Genomic DNA, 16,544 nt, shown 5'->3' with positions numbered 1-16,544 from the left:
GGCCTTTCTCAAATCCATTTTTTATTTAATGAACATTTGGTACAAAATTATTTCCCAAATATTTGTATCACAAAATCAGTCTTAAGATAGCCTGGGGTAGAATTGCAATTCATATTAATCAAACACCCTCTCATTGGCGTGGACACATATAAGACTGATTATAGTGTTCGATTGTGTTACGTGACTTGCAATCACATTCCAAGGCTACTTGCAAATAATGTCACAACACTTGTTGCTCATTTGTTTTTAATAACTGAGCATATAAAAACAGGGAGTACTCCTGATGTCTTTAATGAAAGCAAAAACTCCTAAGAGAAAGAGAGTTGAACCTGACCAGGCAACCTAGAAAGAATTAAGGAGAAAGAGACAGCAAGAGAAGGATGGAGATATGGGCATTTTTGATTGCTCTGCTGGTGGTTCTTCTGATTATGCTCTACCTGAAACAGCTCCAGTCAAATAGGCATTACCCTCCAGGACCTCTCCAGCTTCCTCTCATTGGAGCCATATGGTTGTTTGGATTCAAGATTCATGAAAATGCTCTCATTCAGGTACTTATTTCTTAGTGATAATTCAGTCTGATTTCAGCAATTGTTTTACCTATTTCCTCCAACAGTTGTGATATTTAACCTTAAACAATACGTGGGTTAACATGGTAAATGCCATAAGCCTCCTTTATCAGCAGCTGTAAGCAATACAAATAATAGTAATAATATAAAGGATATTATTATTAATACTGCAAAGCACAAAACCATATAAAAGTTGAAAATATGCATTAAAAATTACTGATCAAAAATATTTATTGTATACTGTTAAACTGAGGAAGGAGGAGAGAACACCTTCAAAGGAAGAATGGTTTATTAAAATCTTGGAATGTGCAGAGATGGCTAAAATTGATAAAATATACAAATTTAGAATCCTTTAAAGAAGACTGGAAACCCTTTTCAGTCTATATAAAAAGTTATTTCCCATATGCAAAGAACACAGCGGGATTTGAAGTGTAAGAAAACAGCAGAAAATATAAAGAAATATGTTAGAAAGGATGAAATCAGATAAGATGGAACTTTAAAATGCAATTTTATGTAATTCAAGTTATAAACATTGATGTTGGGTGACAGAAGTCATTTGTTTTGTTGAATTGGAGTGTAATTGTTGAATGACAAATGTAACTCTCTATATGGGAAAAATAAAATAAAATATTATTACAAAAAAAAAAAAACCGACCACATACAGGTAGGTCCACAGCATTCATTCATGGCAGCCTCTCAACAGATACTACGGTAACTGTTGGAGATTCATTCCCCGTGTCTGCAGTCATGGGATTGTTGTCTATCACATGACGGTGTATGTTTTCATTCCACAGAGTGGGATGTGACGGAGACAGGATGGTTGTGTTACTGTGTTCCGTGAAATGGGATTATTGTCCTTTGTTTTTTCTCTTTGCTGTCTGATGCTAGAGAGAGAGGGAGCCATGTTGCAGTGCTCCGTGTGTAATAAAGTAGATTACAAAACAAAACAACAACAACACGAACTGGTGTTCGCAGTTCGCATAACAGAACTCAGCAGCTCAGCATTTGGCTACAGACTGGATTAATGAACCGTTCAACAAGTAACGTGAGTCCAAACACGGACGGCAATCCCGTGCCACCACAACGGTGAGGGTAGCACATAGGAAAATATTTAAAAATGTTCAAGGCCACTTGTCAAAGCTGAACTAGTTAGTTGGTTGAAATGTTCTTCAATGGGTCTTGAGCTAGAAACACAAAGCCGTGTACATGGATCAATCACGGGAAGGCCAATCAAAGCCACGACCCTGATGAGAATATCGCAGGTAGGCGAAAGAAAGAAGACCTGTTTTCCGGATATATTACAGGTTTTGCTACACGCTTCATCAGTCCAAAGAGCCAATCATATAAAACAGTTTACTTATGACCAGTCCCTAATGTTAAGAGATATAGAGAAAATTGAATGGAAGAAACAGTATAAATCCTATAGTTCTAGTTACAGGTAGGTAGCCGTGTTGGTCTGAGTCGAAGCAAAATAAAAAAATTCCTCCAGTAGCACCTTAAAGACCAACTAAGTTTTTATTTTGGTATGAGCTTTCGTGTGCATCCGTGAAAGGACGGATTCCTCAGCTGGGCTGAGTGTTTGCTGTGAAAGATTGACAATGTTGTTGATCTTGTTTTGATTAGTGGCCTGTAGGTTGGAAAGGTTGCAGAGTTTTTTATTTTTCTGGTTCTTCAGTAACTCCAGTTGAGAGTGGTAAATGGTTTGTTTTTACTTGTGGAACTCCTGCCAGGCTGGGTGGTTCCTGATAGAGTTGTCCAGTGCAGAGAGTTCCTCCTTTATTAGCTTCTGTTAATAAAGAAGCTAATAAAGGAGGAACATTCTGCCCTGCCAAATCCCCACACATTATTCAGTTCTGCGGGGACCTGGAAGCATTTTTCCGCCCTTTACGCCTGAAGGAGTATTTTCATCACAGACAAGAACAAGACAAAGTAGAACAAACAACATCCCCACAACACAACACCTCTCAACTTACTGGGGAACAACCATCACCCTCCAAACACATTAATGAACAAAACATTGACCACCAACTACCACCGAAAAGATGTTACACAAAAAGGGACTCCACGTGGACCCCTCCTGATGGACGCAGTGCCACACTAGATCTGTACATCGACTGCTTCCGCCGCAGAATCCAAACGGATGTGACCAGAAAACACCATCGCTTACAACAAAATCTAAACCATGCTGAAAGGAGAGCCATAGAAAATCTCAGGAACAACCGAGACATTACAATTAAGGAGGCGGACAAGGGTGGAGCTGTCGTCATCATGAACAAAACTGATTACATCCAGGAGGCCCACAGACAACTTTCCAATACCGCCTTTTACATGAAATTGGACTCAGACCCCACACAAGCATACAAAAAAGAACTGAACAAGATTGTTTAAGGAGCTACCCCTACACATCCAAGAACAGATCCTCACAAACACACCAGCGGAACCTTGACCAGGAACTTTCTATCTTCTACCTAAAATATACAAACCAGGAAATCCAGGACGCCCCATCATCTCAGGTATTGGCACCATTACAGTGGGTGTTTCCGGCTATATGGACTCTGTTCTGAAACCATATGCTATCAGTGCTCCCAGCTACGTACGTGACACCACAGATTTTCTGAGGAAAATACAATCTTTGAACAATCTTCCTAACAATACTATACTAGCCACTATGGATGTGGAATCTCTATACACCAACATCCCACACAATGATGGTTTATAAGCCATAAGGAACACCATTTCAGATAAAACCACAGCGGACTTTGCTACCAAACTCTGCCACTTTGTCCTTACCCACAACCACTTCAAATTTGGTGATGACCTGTTCCTCCAGATCAGCGGCACAGCCATGGGCACCCGCATGGCCCCACAGTATGCCAACATCTTCATGGCAGATTTAGAACAACGTTACCTAAACTCCTACCCACTCAAACCTCTCTTGTACCTACAATACATTGACAATATTTTTATTATCTGGACACACGCTTACCAAGCTTAAAACCACGGAGCCACCTGGGATGAACAGAGATATCGGATTCTTATCTCATTATGCATGATCTAGCTTTCTTTTGTGCCTCATTATGCATGATCTAGCTTTCTTTTGTGCCTTGCTCCCCCCCCCCCCGCAGGACCAATTGCAGTCATCAGCAGTCGTTAACAGCCATCAACAGGTTCACCACTCCTATCAGCCCATCACCCATTCCCACCCCCCACCCTTTGAATATAAATAAGGGTCTGGTTGATTCTGTTTCAGTGTATCTGACCAAGTGTGCATGCACACGAAAGCTCATACCAAAATAAAAACTTAGTTGGTCTTTAAGGTGCTACTGAAGGAATTTTTATAAATCCTATAATTTGTCTAAGGAAGAATATACTATCCTTAAAGAGATAGCTGAGAAAAAACATCTTGTTATCAAACAAGCTGATAAAGGAGGGACTGTTGTGGGTTTAGATAAAGTAGTATATGAACAAGAGGCCTTTGAACAATTGAGTAATCGCAACTATTACCAACCTGTTGATCACAATCCCACTAATGAGGTCAGACGTATGTTTTGATGATAGTTCAGAAGGCATTGACCCTTGGTATTATATCACAGGGGTTCCCAACAAAATTTTCTCGAGGACCCCTCATCGAGCCGCTATTGTGACAAGGACCCCCATTAATTCCTAATCCTAAAATTAAAAAGTGAGAGCCAAATTAAGAGTCTTTTTATATTTTATATTTATACGTTTTTTTACAGTTCTTCCTCTTCATCTGTAGGCCTTTGTCGTTTTAACGAACCACTTTTTAACCAACGGTCCATTTTTAACTACGCGAACTGTAGCTTCCGCGAAAAACAACACTACTGTTTTGCAAAGAGGCAGCGCGCGCCAGGGAGGAAGGAGGGGAATGGAGAAGACAGGGTACCTGCGCAGTAGCGCACAAATGAAGCCGACGCGCGCAAAGCATCTTGGGGAGGTGAGCGTTAGTAGAATGCGTGCACTGCCTCTTTGCAAAACAGTAGTGTTTGTAAAGCGCCACCTAACGGCATACAGCAGAACTACTGCCTCTATCTAATTCTAGTTTTGCACTAGACTCTGCTCATGCAGGAAGCGGCCAAAACAAAAATCTGTTATCATACAAAATATATTTAATTTTTTTTATTCTAATAGCATCTTGCGGACCCCTCTGGCATAGCTCGCGGACCCCTGGGGGTCCCCGGACCACCTGTTGGGAACCACTGTTATATCAGATCAGTTGACTGAATTTCTAGTGCCAGAACATAGTCGTGTGCCTATTTTTTTTATACCCTCCCTAAAATCCAAAAGGGTGTTTTACCCCCTCCTGGTCGCCCCATTATTTCTGGATTTGGGTCCCTCCTTCAGCCTGCTGCTCAATTTTTGAATTCCATTCTAAGTCCCTTAGCTAAGAGAACTACATCTTACATCAAAGATACTCAACATTTTATTTCTGTCATAGAAGGCCTTGATGTTCCCCAGAGTGCCATTTTAGCTACATGGGATGTTGAAGCATTGTACAGTATACCAATGTCCTAATGGACCCTTTACCTTTTATGAGTTTGAACACTAGCTGTGCCTGTGAATATCTCTTTTATCCTGAGTAAACTGCTTCGTATGATTGGGTAAGATATAGTATGGGATAGATGTTTTATAATTTCTTTGGCTTACCACACATTGTAATTGGAGTGTTATTTGTACCATGCAGCTCTTTGGACTGATGAAGCGTGTAGCAAAACCTGTAATATATCCGGAAAACAGGTCTTCTTTCTTTCACCCACCTGCGTTATTCTCATCAGGGTGGTGGCTTTGATTCGGCTTTGTGTTTCCAACTCAAGACCCATTGAATAACATTTCAAATAACTAGTTCAGCTTTGACAAGCGACCTTGAACATTTTTTATATTTTTGAAGAATTTTTTATATTTTGAAGCATTATATTTTTGAAGCATTTTCCTGAGAATGGAGAGCGGCAGAAAGCTATAGTTGGATTTGTGCTACGGCAAGACTTTCCCAGGACTTTAGCTGTGGATTTATTAGCTACTGGGGGAGGAAGAAATTTCCCCAATGCTGCGTAGAAGTAGCAGACATGGACTTTAAGACGATAGGATTCTTCGGTTCTGGTTTCGCTCGTGAGGGAAATGGCTGACCCCTGTTCCATCTCGCCAACCTTCATGGGGAATTTGGCGGCTGCTAGGGGAGTAATAGCAGTCTCCCCACCCCCCAGGTTTTGACGGGGGGCGCTGGCCCGCGGATGCCCCTTAACCCACCCCGACTATTTGAGGGGTGGGGGGGCCTGGGCCGAGCACCCAGGGGGGGCGGAAATCCCGGAGGCCACCCTATGCGAGCGAGATCTCCATGATTAAAGAGGATAATTGGAATTAAATTCATGGACATGCTTCAAAAGAAGGGGGAGAATATACTGCCAAGGAATTTTCAGCTGCTGAGTGTGAGGAGCTGAGGGAGTATTTCATCTTGAAGAAAGATTGATTGGGACAGAACGAAAAGAGAAGTGAACTTTTATTATTATTTTTTGATACTTTAAGAGGCACTTAACACCTTCCCGGACGCTCTGCCCTGGTATTTGGAACAAATGAGAAATGGAAACGAACTGTGTGATTATCGGACTTTATATAATTAGAGAATTGCTATTTAGTATGTTTTTAGAAGCTGTTTGCGTAAAGCTGTTAGTGAAAAAACCTCACCAGTCAGATACGTTGTTGGAGTGTGCCTGGAGCTGTCGGGTGGATTTACGAGGTGTGACGCACATTGAATTTGAACAGCGGTCTGAAGCAAAGTGCAGCTAAAGGGCAAGGAGAGCCATAAATCTGCTAAGAGACTGTGCATAATTTGAACCGGCTGTGCCTTGCCTGGAAAAGCTGTAATTTTGTGATAAATGGACAGTCTGAGAAGTTGGAGAAGAAAGTGGAAAACGATCTGAGTCATGCAAGATGGCGCCTGCTGTGCTTGTCTGTGCTGGACGGCCGACGCATCAGGAGAGGCACTCCAGATAAAGAGAGATTTATGGGGAGGTTGGACTGGATAAAATTCACATAGGAGAACGAACATGTGTTAAATCTCGTTTGATGCTTATCTCAGCAGCTGTGGCAAAATTGAAAGAAAGAAAACATCTAGAGGGAATGTTGGAAAAGATCAGGATAGACTTTGAGAGACTGTTTTTTAAGATTTGGACATTAGAATAAAGACGGCAGTGCAGACAGTTATCTAGAACCCTCAGATTTTGAAGCATTGGGAACTCAATTTTTTTAATGATTCGGCATACTATTTGGTTTAACTGATATGTATTTGTATAATTTGAAATATTGGAAATAATTGATGTGATATAATTGTGTTTTAATTGGAAAATTAATAAATATTTTTTTTTTAAAAAAAGAAGAAGATAGGATTCTTCTGATTCATTCCCTGTGAATTTGGCAATGTGGGGGAGCAGTGCTTTTGTTCCCAAAACTGCAAAAGTGGTTTGATGCTATGCCTGAGACCAACAGCCAGAGTGTGTGTTCGGCAGGAATTTCCTCTGCAACACACTTGGACATTCCAAGATGGCGATGAGCAATCTAGGATGCCAGAGAAGTTCGGAAGGCTGGACTTTGCTCTCTCAAATGCCCACATGAAGTGGGAGGCAATGGTTCCTGAAACCAAAACCTCCGGTCGTGTTTGAAGGCATTTTGGAGGAAAATTGCACTATTTCTTGTTCGGGGGAGAGAACTCTCCAGAACTGAAGGAGAAGAAGGGGAGCTGACTGCAATGTCGTCCCAAGCATCATGGCAAACTGCAGGTGGCACTGCTGAGGTCAAAGCAGTGGAAAGTTTGTCGTGTGAGAAGTTTTGACAGAGTCCAGAGGCAAGGATAAACAACAGCTGCAACGTGTCTGTTATGTACTGAGCTGAATCCTAGAACAATAGGATTCAGAATCAGCGGGAGCTACCCAATCCAACTCCAGGTGGAAGTGAATCCGCAACCTGATTGGCCTGCTGGAGCAGCCAATCAGGCGGCTGGCAGAAGTGAATCTGCTACCTGATTGGCCTGTAGGAGCAGCCAATCAGGCTGCAGGCAAAAGTCAATCCACAATATAATTGGCCCACAGGTGTAGCCCTGAAGTAGCCAATCACGCAAGGCCCATTGTGTAAATAATGTATATAAGCAGATGGTTTTGGGAAAAGAGCCATTCGTCTTCTCTTCTCCTCCTTGATGACTATGAGCTGAATAAAGAGCATGAAATTCACTCTTGACTCCGAGTATATTTCACTGGCGACGAAGGTGGGATCCTGCTGAGCTGACCGCCACCACGCACTGCACCGCAGCACCGCCACCTGCTGCACCGCTGCATCGCACCGTGCATCCAGGCTTCAGCTCCAGGACCCAAGGAACCCAGAATGGCAACCGACAGCAGCTTCTCGCCATTCAAACCAGCATCAGGAGACTGGGAAGGGTACGCCGCCCGTTTCAACTTCCTCCTGCAAGCGAAAGAAGTCACCAACGATGCCATGAAGAGGGCGACATTCTTCAGCGTCTGTGGAGAGGAGACGTTCGAAATCGCCCGGGCTCTCCTTGCACCTAGAGATGTCGCTACCGTCTCTTACAAAACAATAATGGAACGGCTGAAGGAGCACTTCTCACCACAGCCCTCGGTGGTAGCTTGCCGAAATGCCTTCTACGCAAAGCGGCAAGCCCCGGGGGAAACCATAACTGGGTTTGTGACCTCCCTCCGCCAAGCCGCCCGGCTATGCAACTTCTCAGAGTTGGAGAACATGCTTCGTGACCGCCTCGTTGGTGGCCTGAGGGATGAGATGTTGCAACGACGCCTCTACGCCAAAAAAGACCTCACGTTCCAGATTGCTCTGGAGGAAGCCCTGGCAACCGAAGCCGCCGAGAGGTCAACGCAAGAGGCACGACCGGCCCCGCCATCCCAACCGAGGGTCTACCACGAAGACCTCACCGACGAATCCGAATCTGACAGGGAGGAAGTACACCGAGTACAGCGGCGCACTCAAGCAGCACACACACCACAGCAGCCTCGACGAGAAGGAGGGAACTGTGCAAGCTGCGGGGAGAACCACGAGAGGAGGACCTGTCGTTTCCGCAACGCAGAGTGCAGGCAGTGCAGAAAATTGGGACACATCGCCCGGGTGTGTCGGGCTCGACTCACCCGTCGACAAGCATCAGATGACCGACCCAGGAGCCCCAGGTCACACGGCACCATGCACCAAGGCAACTCGACGGAGATCACGGACTACCAGGTATTCCAGATGCCCCATCCCAGCACAGAGAAAATTTATATAGAGGTACAGATAGAGGGAGCCCCATGCCGCATGGAGCTGGACATGGGTTCAACTCTATCCATAATCTCGGCCCGAACATTAAGAGAACTGTGCCCTAATGGGGGTCCCAAACTAAGGCCGGCCCCATTCACCCTCCGGGACTTCCAGAAACGTAAGGTCCCTACTATGGGCGTGGGGACCTTCAGGGTGCAATATCGAGGGCGAAAGCAACAATTGGACTTGCTGGTAGTTAATGGCCCCTATGTTAGCTTACTGGGACTGGCATGGTTTGGACCTCTGGGGCTAGCCGTTACCGGGGTGAACCGCACTAGCTTACAAGTGGACGTGGACGCCATATGCAAAGAGTTTCCAGGGGTTTTCGATGGGGCATTGGGACGATATACAGGACCCCCCATTGCCCTACAGCTAGACCCCGCTGTACGACCCATCAGGCACAAGGCCCGCCGGGTCCCGTTTGCCCTGAAACCCCGCATAGACGAGGAATTGGACCGGCTCGTGGAGCAAGGAGTGCTGGAGCCGGTGCCCAACGCCCCCTGGGAAACTCCAATTGTCACACCCGTCAAGCCTAACGGTTCGGTCCGCATCTGTGCAGACTACAAATGCACCATAAACAAGGCTCTCACGGCCCATGCATACCCAGTGCCAGTGGTCAGCCATGTCCTCGCCACCCTGGCTGGGTCAAAAATCTTTGGCAAACTGGACTTGGCCCAAGCGTATCAACAGTTGCCTGTGGACGAAGCCACAGCAGAGGCTCAGACGATTGTGACGCACAGAGGGGCATTCAGAGTAAAGCGGCTGCAATTTGGCGTTAGCGTGGCACCAGGCATATTCCAGAATCTAATGGACTCTCTCCTTAAAGGGATTCCTGGTGTCACCCCCTTCTTCGATGATGTACTGATCGCCGGGCCCACACCAGAGGAATTTGAGGACCGCCTCCGCTCCGTCCTGCACCGTTTCCAGACGGCGGGCCTCAAGGTGAAGCGGGAAAAGTGTTTACTGGGAGTGCCGCAGGTGGACTTTCTGGGATTTAAGGTGGACGCAGAAGGGGTCCATCCAACCGGTGACAAGGTACGGGCCATTTGTGAGGCCCCAGCGCCCAAGAGCAAGCCCGAACTTCAGTCATTCTTGGGACTATTGAACTTTTACCATGCCTTCCTTCCCCATAAGGCAGCGGTAGCGGAGCCCCTACACAGACTCCTAGATAAAAGGGCCCCTTGGGTGTGGGGCCAGCGACAAAGGGCCGCATTCCAGGCAGTCAAGGACTTGCTCGTCTCGAACTCGGTCTTAGCACACTTCGACGAGAGGCTGCCAGTGGTGCTGGCATGCGACGCCTCTCCCTATGGCATCGGCGCTGTCCTGGGACACCAACTCCCGGATGGAAGAGAGGTGCCGGTGGCATACTTCTCCCAGACGCTTGCTGCAGCCGAACGAAACTACTCACAGATTGACAAGGAGGGTCTGGCAATCGTGAAGGGCGTAAAAAAATTCCATGATTTCTTGTACGGGCGGCCCTTTACCATAGTGACTGACCACAAGCCGTTGCTTGGCCTGTTTGCCCCTGAGAAGCAGACCCCCCAAGTGTTGTCTCCACGTGTCCTCAGGTGGTCAATTTTCCTTGCTGGCTACCAGTATGCACTAATCCACCGCCCTGGGAAGGCGATGGGCCACGCAGACGCCCTCAGCAGGCTACCACTACCAGAAACAGGCCCCGACCCAGCGCCTGCGCAAGAGGTTATGACCCTGGAGCTGCTTCCCGACCGACCCATTCAGGCACAAGAAGTTGCGCACCATTCCACAAAAGATAGGGTCATCTCCCGGGTCCTGGACTGGGTGTGGCGAGGATGGCCCAGCAGCAGCCCCGGGCCAGAATTCGCTGGCTACACAAACCGCAAACATGAACTGTCGGCCCACAAGGGGTGCCTGTTATGGGGAAGCAGGGTTGTTGTTCCCCAGCCCCTCCGCAAAAGGGTCCTCACAGCCCTACACGAGACACACCCAGGGGTAGTGAGGATGAAGGCCCTTGCCAGGAGTTATGTGTGGTGGCCGGGGATTGACAGAGAGATAGAGGCCTGGGTCCAACACTGCCAGACCTGCCAAGAATCCCGCCCGGATCCCCCAAGGGCCCCAGTCCAGCCCTGGGAGTCCGCCCGACATCCATGGTCACGCTTGCACGTGGACTTCGCTGGCCCCTTCCAGGGAAAAACATTCTTCATAGTGGTGGATTCCTACACCAAATGGCTGGAGGTCGCACTGGTACCATCCACTTCTACGGCGGCAGCCATCCGGGTACTACGTAAGCTGTTTGCGACCCACGGGCTCCCTGACACCCTCGTCTCGGACAATGGAACCACATTCACGTCAGAGGAGTTCCAGACCTTCACAGCGCAGAACGCCATCCGCCACATCCGCTCAGCACCATTCCACCCTGCCACCAATGGCCAAGCGGAGCGCATGGTGCGGACCACCAAGGACAGCCTCCGCCGCATGACACAAGAGGACTGGGAATACCGCCTTGCCGCATTTCTTCTAGCACAGCACAGCACCCCAAGCACAACGACGGGCCGGAGCCCAGCTGAATTACTAATGGGCCGGCGCCTTGCAACTAGACTGGACCGACTTCACCCCGACAGAGCTCAGGATGAGGTAGTGGTGGGGAAAGGCAGGAACCCCCGGACATTTGTGGCCCAGGACCCAGTGTATGCAAAGAATTTTGGGGCAGGCCCAGCATGGGTACCCGCCACAGTCACCAAGGTGACCGGTCCCGTGTCGTACGAGGTACTAACGGAAGGGGGGCAATGTTGGCGCCGCCACTGCGACCAGATACGGCGCCGATTCCCAGGAGGAACCCGGGAGGAGAGCGGGACAGAGGGGTCCCAAGGGGACAGCAGGGCAGTGAGGCCTGTAGAGCGAGAGGGGTGGGCAGAGGAAGCAGAAGCAGTAGGCACAGAGGGGTGCCCCGAGGCTGGAAGGACACCGGAACCAGAGCTACAACCTAGTGGTTCAGTGGCGCCAGACCAGACAGCCCCGGCACAGCCAGCAGCCTCGGAACACGAGCCAGAACCAGAACCCCTGACCAAGGAACACCCCAGGCCACAACGCACACGGAGGCGGCCAGCAGACCTTGGGGACTACGAATGCAACTTCCCGGGCAGGACTGGAACTTAGAGGGGAGGGGTGTTATGTACTGAGCTGAATCCTAGAACAATAGGATTCAGAATCAGCGGGAGCTACCCAATCCAACTCCAGGTGGAAGTGAATCCGCAACCTGATTGGCCTGCTGGAGCAGCCAATCAGGCGGCTGGCAGAAGTGAATCTGCCACCTGATTGGCCTGTAGGAGCAGCCAATCAGGCTGCAGGCAAAAGTCAATCCACAATATAATTGGCCCACAGGTGTAGCCCTGAAGTAGCCAATCACGCAAGGCACATTGTGTAAATAATGTATATAAGCAGATGGTTTTGGGAAAAGAGCCATTCGTCTTCTCTTCTCCTCCTTGATGACTATGAGCTGAATAAAGAGCATGAAATTCACTCTTGACTCCGAGTATATTTCAGTGTCCAAAGGCACCCCTGGCGAGAAGCAAAGGGAATGTTTGCTAAGAGCACAGATTTGGTGATTGGCTAATCCTGTACAGAGGTACAAGAATCTTTTGTGCTAGATTATGAAGCAAAGGCACACCTTTGTGACAGAAGGAACTGATCCACCAGTTGGGTGGAGACTCCTTGAAGGTGCATAGCACTTGGACCAGTGGAACTGAAAAGCGTTTTGTTGTTTGATGTGTTTTTCATTCCAGGTCGGAATTGCAGTGTGCTGATGGAATTCCAGCTGACGCAGCATGACTGTTCTGTTTCAGGCTGTAAACAGAACGCAACCATCCGGAAGAACGAGAGTGACATTTTACATTATGATGTTTATTGTGTAAATGGCTTGTTCTTGCTGTGTTATAATGTAAACATAGGGGATGGTGTAATGGTTCAAGAGAGATGTAATGTTTTGCCTGTTAACCATATTTTTCATGAAGATTGTAAGCATGAAGCTCCCAGATTGCTTGTGTCTAACACGAAGATGGGCAGGTGTTCCAAATGTGTTTGAAGGCAAAGCAATGGGGGAGACAGTATGGGTATCCTAGAAAGGCACCCTATTGGTGACAATGTTTCTGATGGTAAAGAAACAGAGTCAGTGTCAGAAAAGGTTTCTGATAGGAACTGTGACAAGATAAACCCAGAAAAAGCCAGGGTGCCAATGGATGGGTCTGACATGCGGGTTGAGATGTCACGAGGCAGGGAGCATAGATTCTTTCTGTGGTATAGAAGCTTGTACAGAGTACTGAGTTCTAACACCGAGATGATTTTACTCACAAAAGATGTTGAGTGCAGTGCAGAAGGGGGGGGGAAGAGATAAGGTTATTTTCCAAGACTACCCCACTGCTGGAGGAGACTCTTGAGAGTCCCATGGACTGCAAGAAGATCAAACCTATCCATTATTCAGGGAAATCAGCCCTGAGTGCTCACTGGAAGGACAGATCGTGAAGCTGAGGCTCCAATACTTTGGCCACCTCATGAGAAGAGAAGACTCCCTGGAAAAGACCCTGATGTTGGGAAAGATTGAGGGCACTAGGAGAAGGGGACGACAGAGGACGAGATGGTTGGACAGTGCTCTCGAAGCTACGAACACGAGTTTGACCAAACTGCAGGAGGCAGTGCAAGACAGGAGTGCCTGGTGTGCTATGGTCCATGGGGTCACGAAGAGTCGGACACGACTAAACAACTAAACAACAACCCCACTGCAGAAGGCTCTGATACAGAGTCTGCTGCTGCTGCTAACACTGAGGTGAGTTCCACTGATACAGTGGAGGAGATGTGCCAGATGCACAGATCAGGAGGAGCTACAAAGGATGAAATGCCCACCAGGTATGCTCAGGAGTTTGCTAACACAGCTGTTGCAGATTTAGCTGTGGTTAGCGGCTTGACACAAGTCTTGAAACCTGGAGTCTTGAAAGGGGTACAGGATTTGTCCTCAAGGGATGGGAAACCATGCCCAAAGGCCACATTATAGGAAACCACAAAAATTGTTGAACCTTGTCAATCGTGTTGAAATACACCTGGGTGTTTCCTGGCATTTTGCCAATTCTTGTCAGGACATGTCAGGAATTTTCCTGATGTATGGCAAGCCTACAGTAAATGTTAATCTCCAGGTAATACTCTCACTAAGATTACAAGGCCAAGGCTGTGAAATCAGCTTCAAAGATTCATTTAGAAAGCACCAACTGCATCTGTGACAACTTTTCAAAAAATATAAATTACTCAACCATCAGATATGAACGTATTACCTTTTAAAATGTTGGAATTGGTAATAACCTCTAGCCCAGACAGGTATCTTCTTAATGCTTTGCCATATATATGTATGGTGGCAATGTTCCTGTTGTGGCCCACCGTGGGTCTGAAACCTGACCCAGTGCTCTAGCCCAGCCTATGCCAACCTGGTACCCTCCAGATGTTTTGGACTATGATGCTCATCTGCCCCAACCAGCATGGCCAACAGTCAACAACGATAGGAGTTGCTTGAAAAACCACTATACAATCATTCAGGAAATTAGAGTCTTTTTTATTCTTTGGGCCTACTCTATAGGCCCTCAAGATAGTGGATTTTATCTCTTCCTGATCCAGGCCCCACCAACTAGCAAATTCTTGTGCAATTAAGTCTCTTAAATTTCCTTTTCCCTTCTCCAGTTCCGGCAAATTCCTGATTCGTAGTTGATTCTCCTTATCTCTTAATTCCAAAAAGGCCAACTTTATTTGTGTCTCTTCCTGCAATTTTTCCAGATCTGTTAATTTTGTTGTTTCAATATCTGACACTCTTGCCTGTAATCCAGTGACCTGTGTTTTCACTTCTTGAAGATCTTTTTTCAATACGCCAAATTCTTCTTTAAATTCCTGGAGGCACTTTGTGGTAGCTTTCACTTCTGTGGTCAGACTTTGCAAACTCTGCTTATTTTCCTTCATAAACTCCAAAATTTGTTCTTGAAAAGCCTGATCTCTAGATTCCCGCCGCAGTTGCATTTTTTTATCTGTGCCTGACATTTCCTTATTTGGGGCTTAGCCTTTGTACTCCCAAAATAAGAGCAAAGAGATAAGATATTAAGTCACCACTACCAAAAAAAAATTGAAGTTCTCCAACATTCGATAATTTTATTTAAAGAAACGCCTAAAAAATTTTTGGCCAAGAGAAATAGATATACAGATCTGACAACGATTTTGACAAGGAAAAATATTTTCTTCAAGTGGAAATTTCCAGAGGGCCTGGCATTTAAATATAAACAAAAGGAGCACAAGATCAGATCGGTGGAGGATAAAAGAAGATTCTTGGAAAGGTACGCGGAGGACTTTAAGATACCAATTGGAGGAGGCCAAGACTTGGAAGCAGGGGCAGGACCAGGAGCTTTCGATTTAGATTTGTTTGCAGGAGCAGGACCGGGAACAGGAGCAGGGCCAGGGGAAGGCGAGCCAGCCACAGAGTAAGACAAGATGGCGTTAAGAGTGCTTTCATGGAACGTGAATGGACTAAATTCATGCTTTAAAAGAAGGAAGATATATCATGTGGTAAAAAAGCAGAATTTGGATATAATTTGTTTACAAGAGACTCATGTAATTAGGACTCATAGAAAAATTCTGCAAAATAAATCATTGGGTCAAGAATTCATATCTTCCGACAAAGTTAAGAAAAGAGGAATAGTCATATATGCAAAGGAAAAATATAACCCTAAACTGTTGTTAAAGGATAAAGCAGGAAGATATATTGCAGTGGAAATATCTATGCAAGGCAAAAAGTGTTTGATACTGGGAATATATGCACCAAATGAAGCTAAATCAGAATTTTTTAAAAATATACAAACTGCGTTGCTGGACTATTTGGACTATAAGATTATAATGATGGGGGACTTTAATGGAGCTGTATCAACTATGATGGATAGAACTCAAAGACAAAAGCTATCTAATGATGGTAGGCTTCCAAAGACATTTTTTGATTTAGTGGACAATTTAGATTTAGTAGATGTATGGAGGCTGAGAAATCCATTGGAAAAAGAGTTCACCTTTTTTTCGGACTCGCAAAAGTCAGGAAGTAGGTTGGACTACATATGGATCACAAAGGACTTGTGTCCAAAAGTGACGAAAAGCGAGATATGCCCCAGAACCTATTCAGACCACAACGCTGTATTATTGGAGTTAAAACAACATCTGCAGAGTTCGTTTAGATGGAGAATGAATGATTCTCTGCTGAGAAATGAGCAGATAAATAATAAGGCCCAGAAGACATTGAAGGACTACTTTGAATTAAATTTAAATAAAGGAATGGACATTCGAGTGGTTTGGGATGCTAGCAAAGCAGTAATGAGAGGATTTTTGATCCAGCAGAATGCAATATGGAAAAAGGCGAGAAATGAGAAGAAGGAAAATATTTTGGACAAGTTGAAAGATAAAGAAAAAAAGTTGAGAGACAATCCGAAAAGTCAGGAAATTCAAAAAGAGATAAAAGCCTTGCAAGTACAGTATTCCCAAATAATAAATGAGGAAATTGAATGGAAAATTAGAAGAATGAAGCAAAGATCATTTGAATCGGCTAATAAATGTGGGAAATTGTTGGCCTGGCAATTGAAGAAAAGGCAAAAAGAGAATACTATTATAAAGATT

General features: G+C 46.0%; 1 protein-coding gene across 3 annotated transcripts in view; it reads left to right on the top strand.

Annotated features, from left to right (window-relative positions):
• The first annotated feature begins 251 nt into the window (after positions 1-251).
• The window catches only part of LOC118078840 (cytochrome P450 2J5), a 39,978-nt gene continuing 23,685 nt past the window's right edge, over positions 252-16,544 (top strand). For 2 of the 3 annotated variants that reach the window (XM_088669280.1, XM_088669279.1), the window contains exon 1: positions 12,411-13,686. In XM_088669280.1, the coding sequence (XP_088525406.1) occupies positions 13,498-13,686 (189 nt within the window). In that variant the 5' untranslated portion in view covers positions 12,411-13,497. Of the gene's footprint in view, positions 549-12,410; positions 13,687-16,544 lie in introns of those variants that run through there. The other variant, XM_060274307.2, reaches the window with a different exon arrangement.

The sequence above is a fragment of the Zootoca vivipara genome, chromosome 5, assembly GCF_965207765.1.
Source record: "Zootoca vivipara chromosome 5, rZooViv2.hap1.1, whole genome shotgun sequence".
NCBI lineage: Eukaryota > Metazoa > Chordata > Lepidosauria > Squamata > Lacertidae > Zootoca > Zootoca vivipara.
This window is presented reverse-complemented; position numbering and strand designations above follow the sequence as displayed.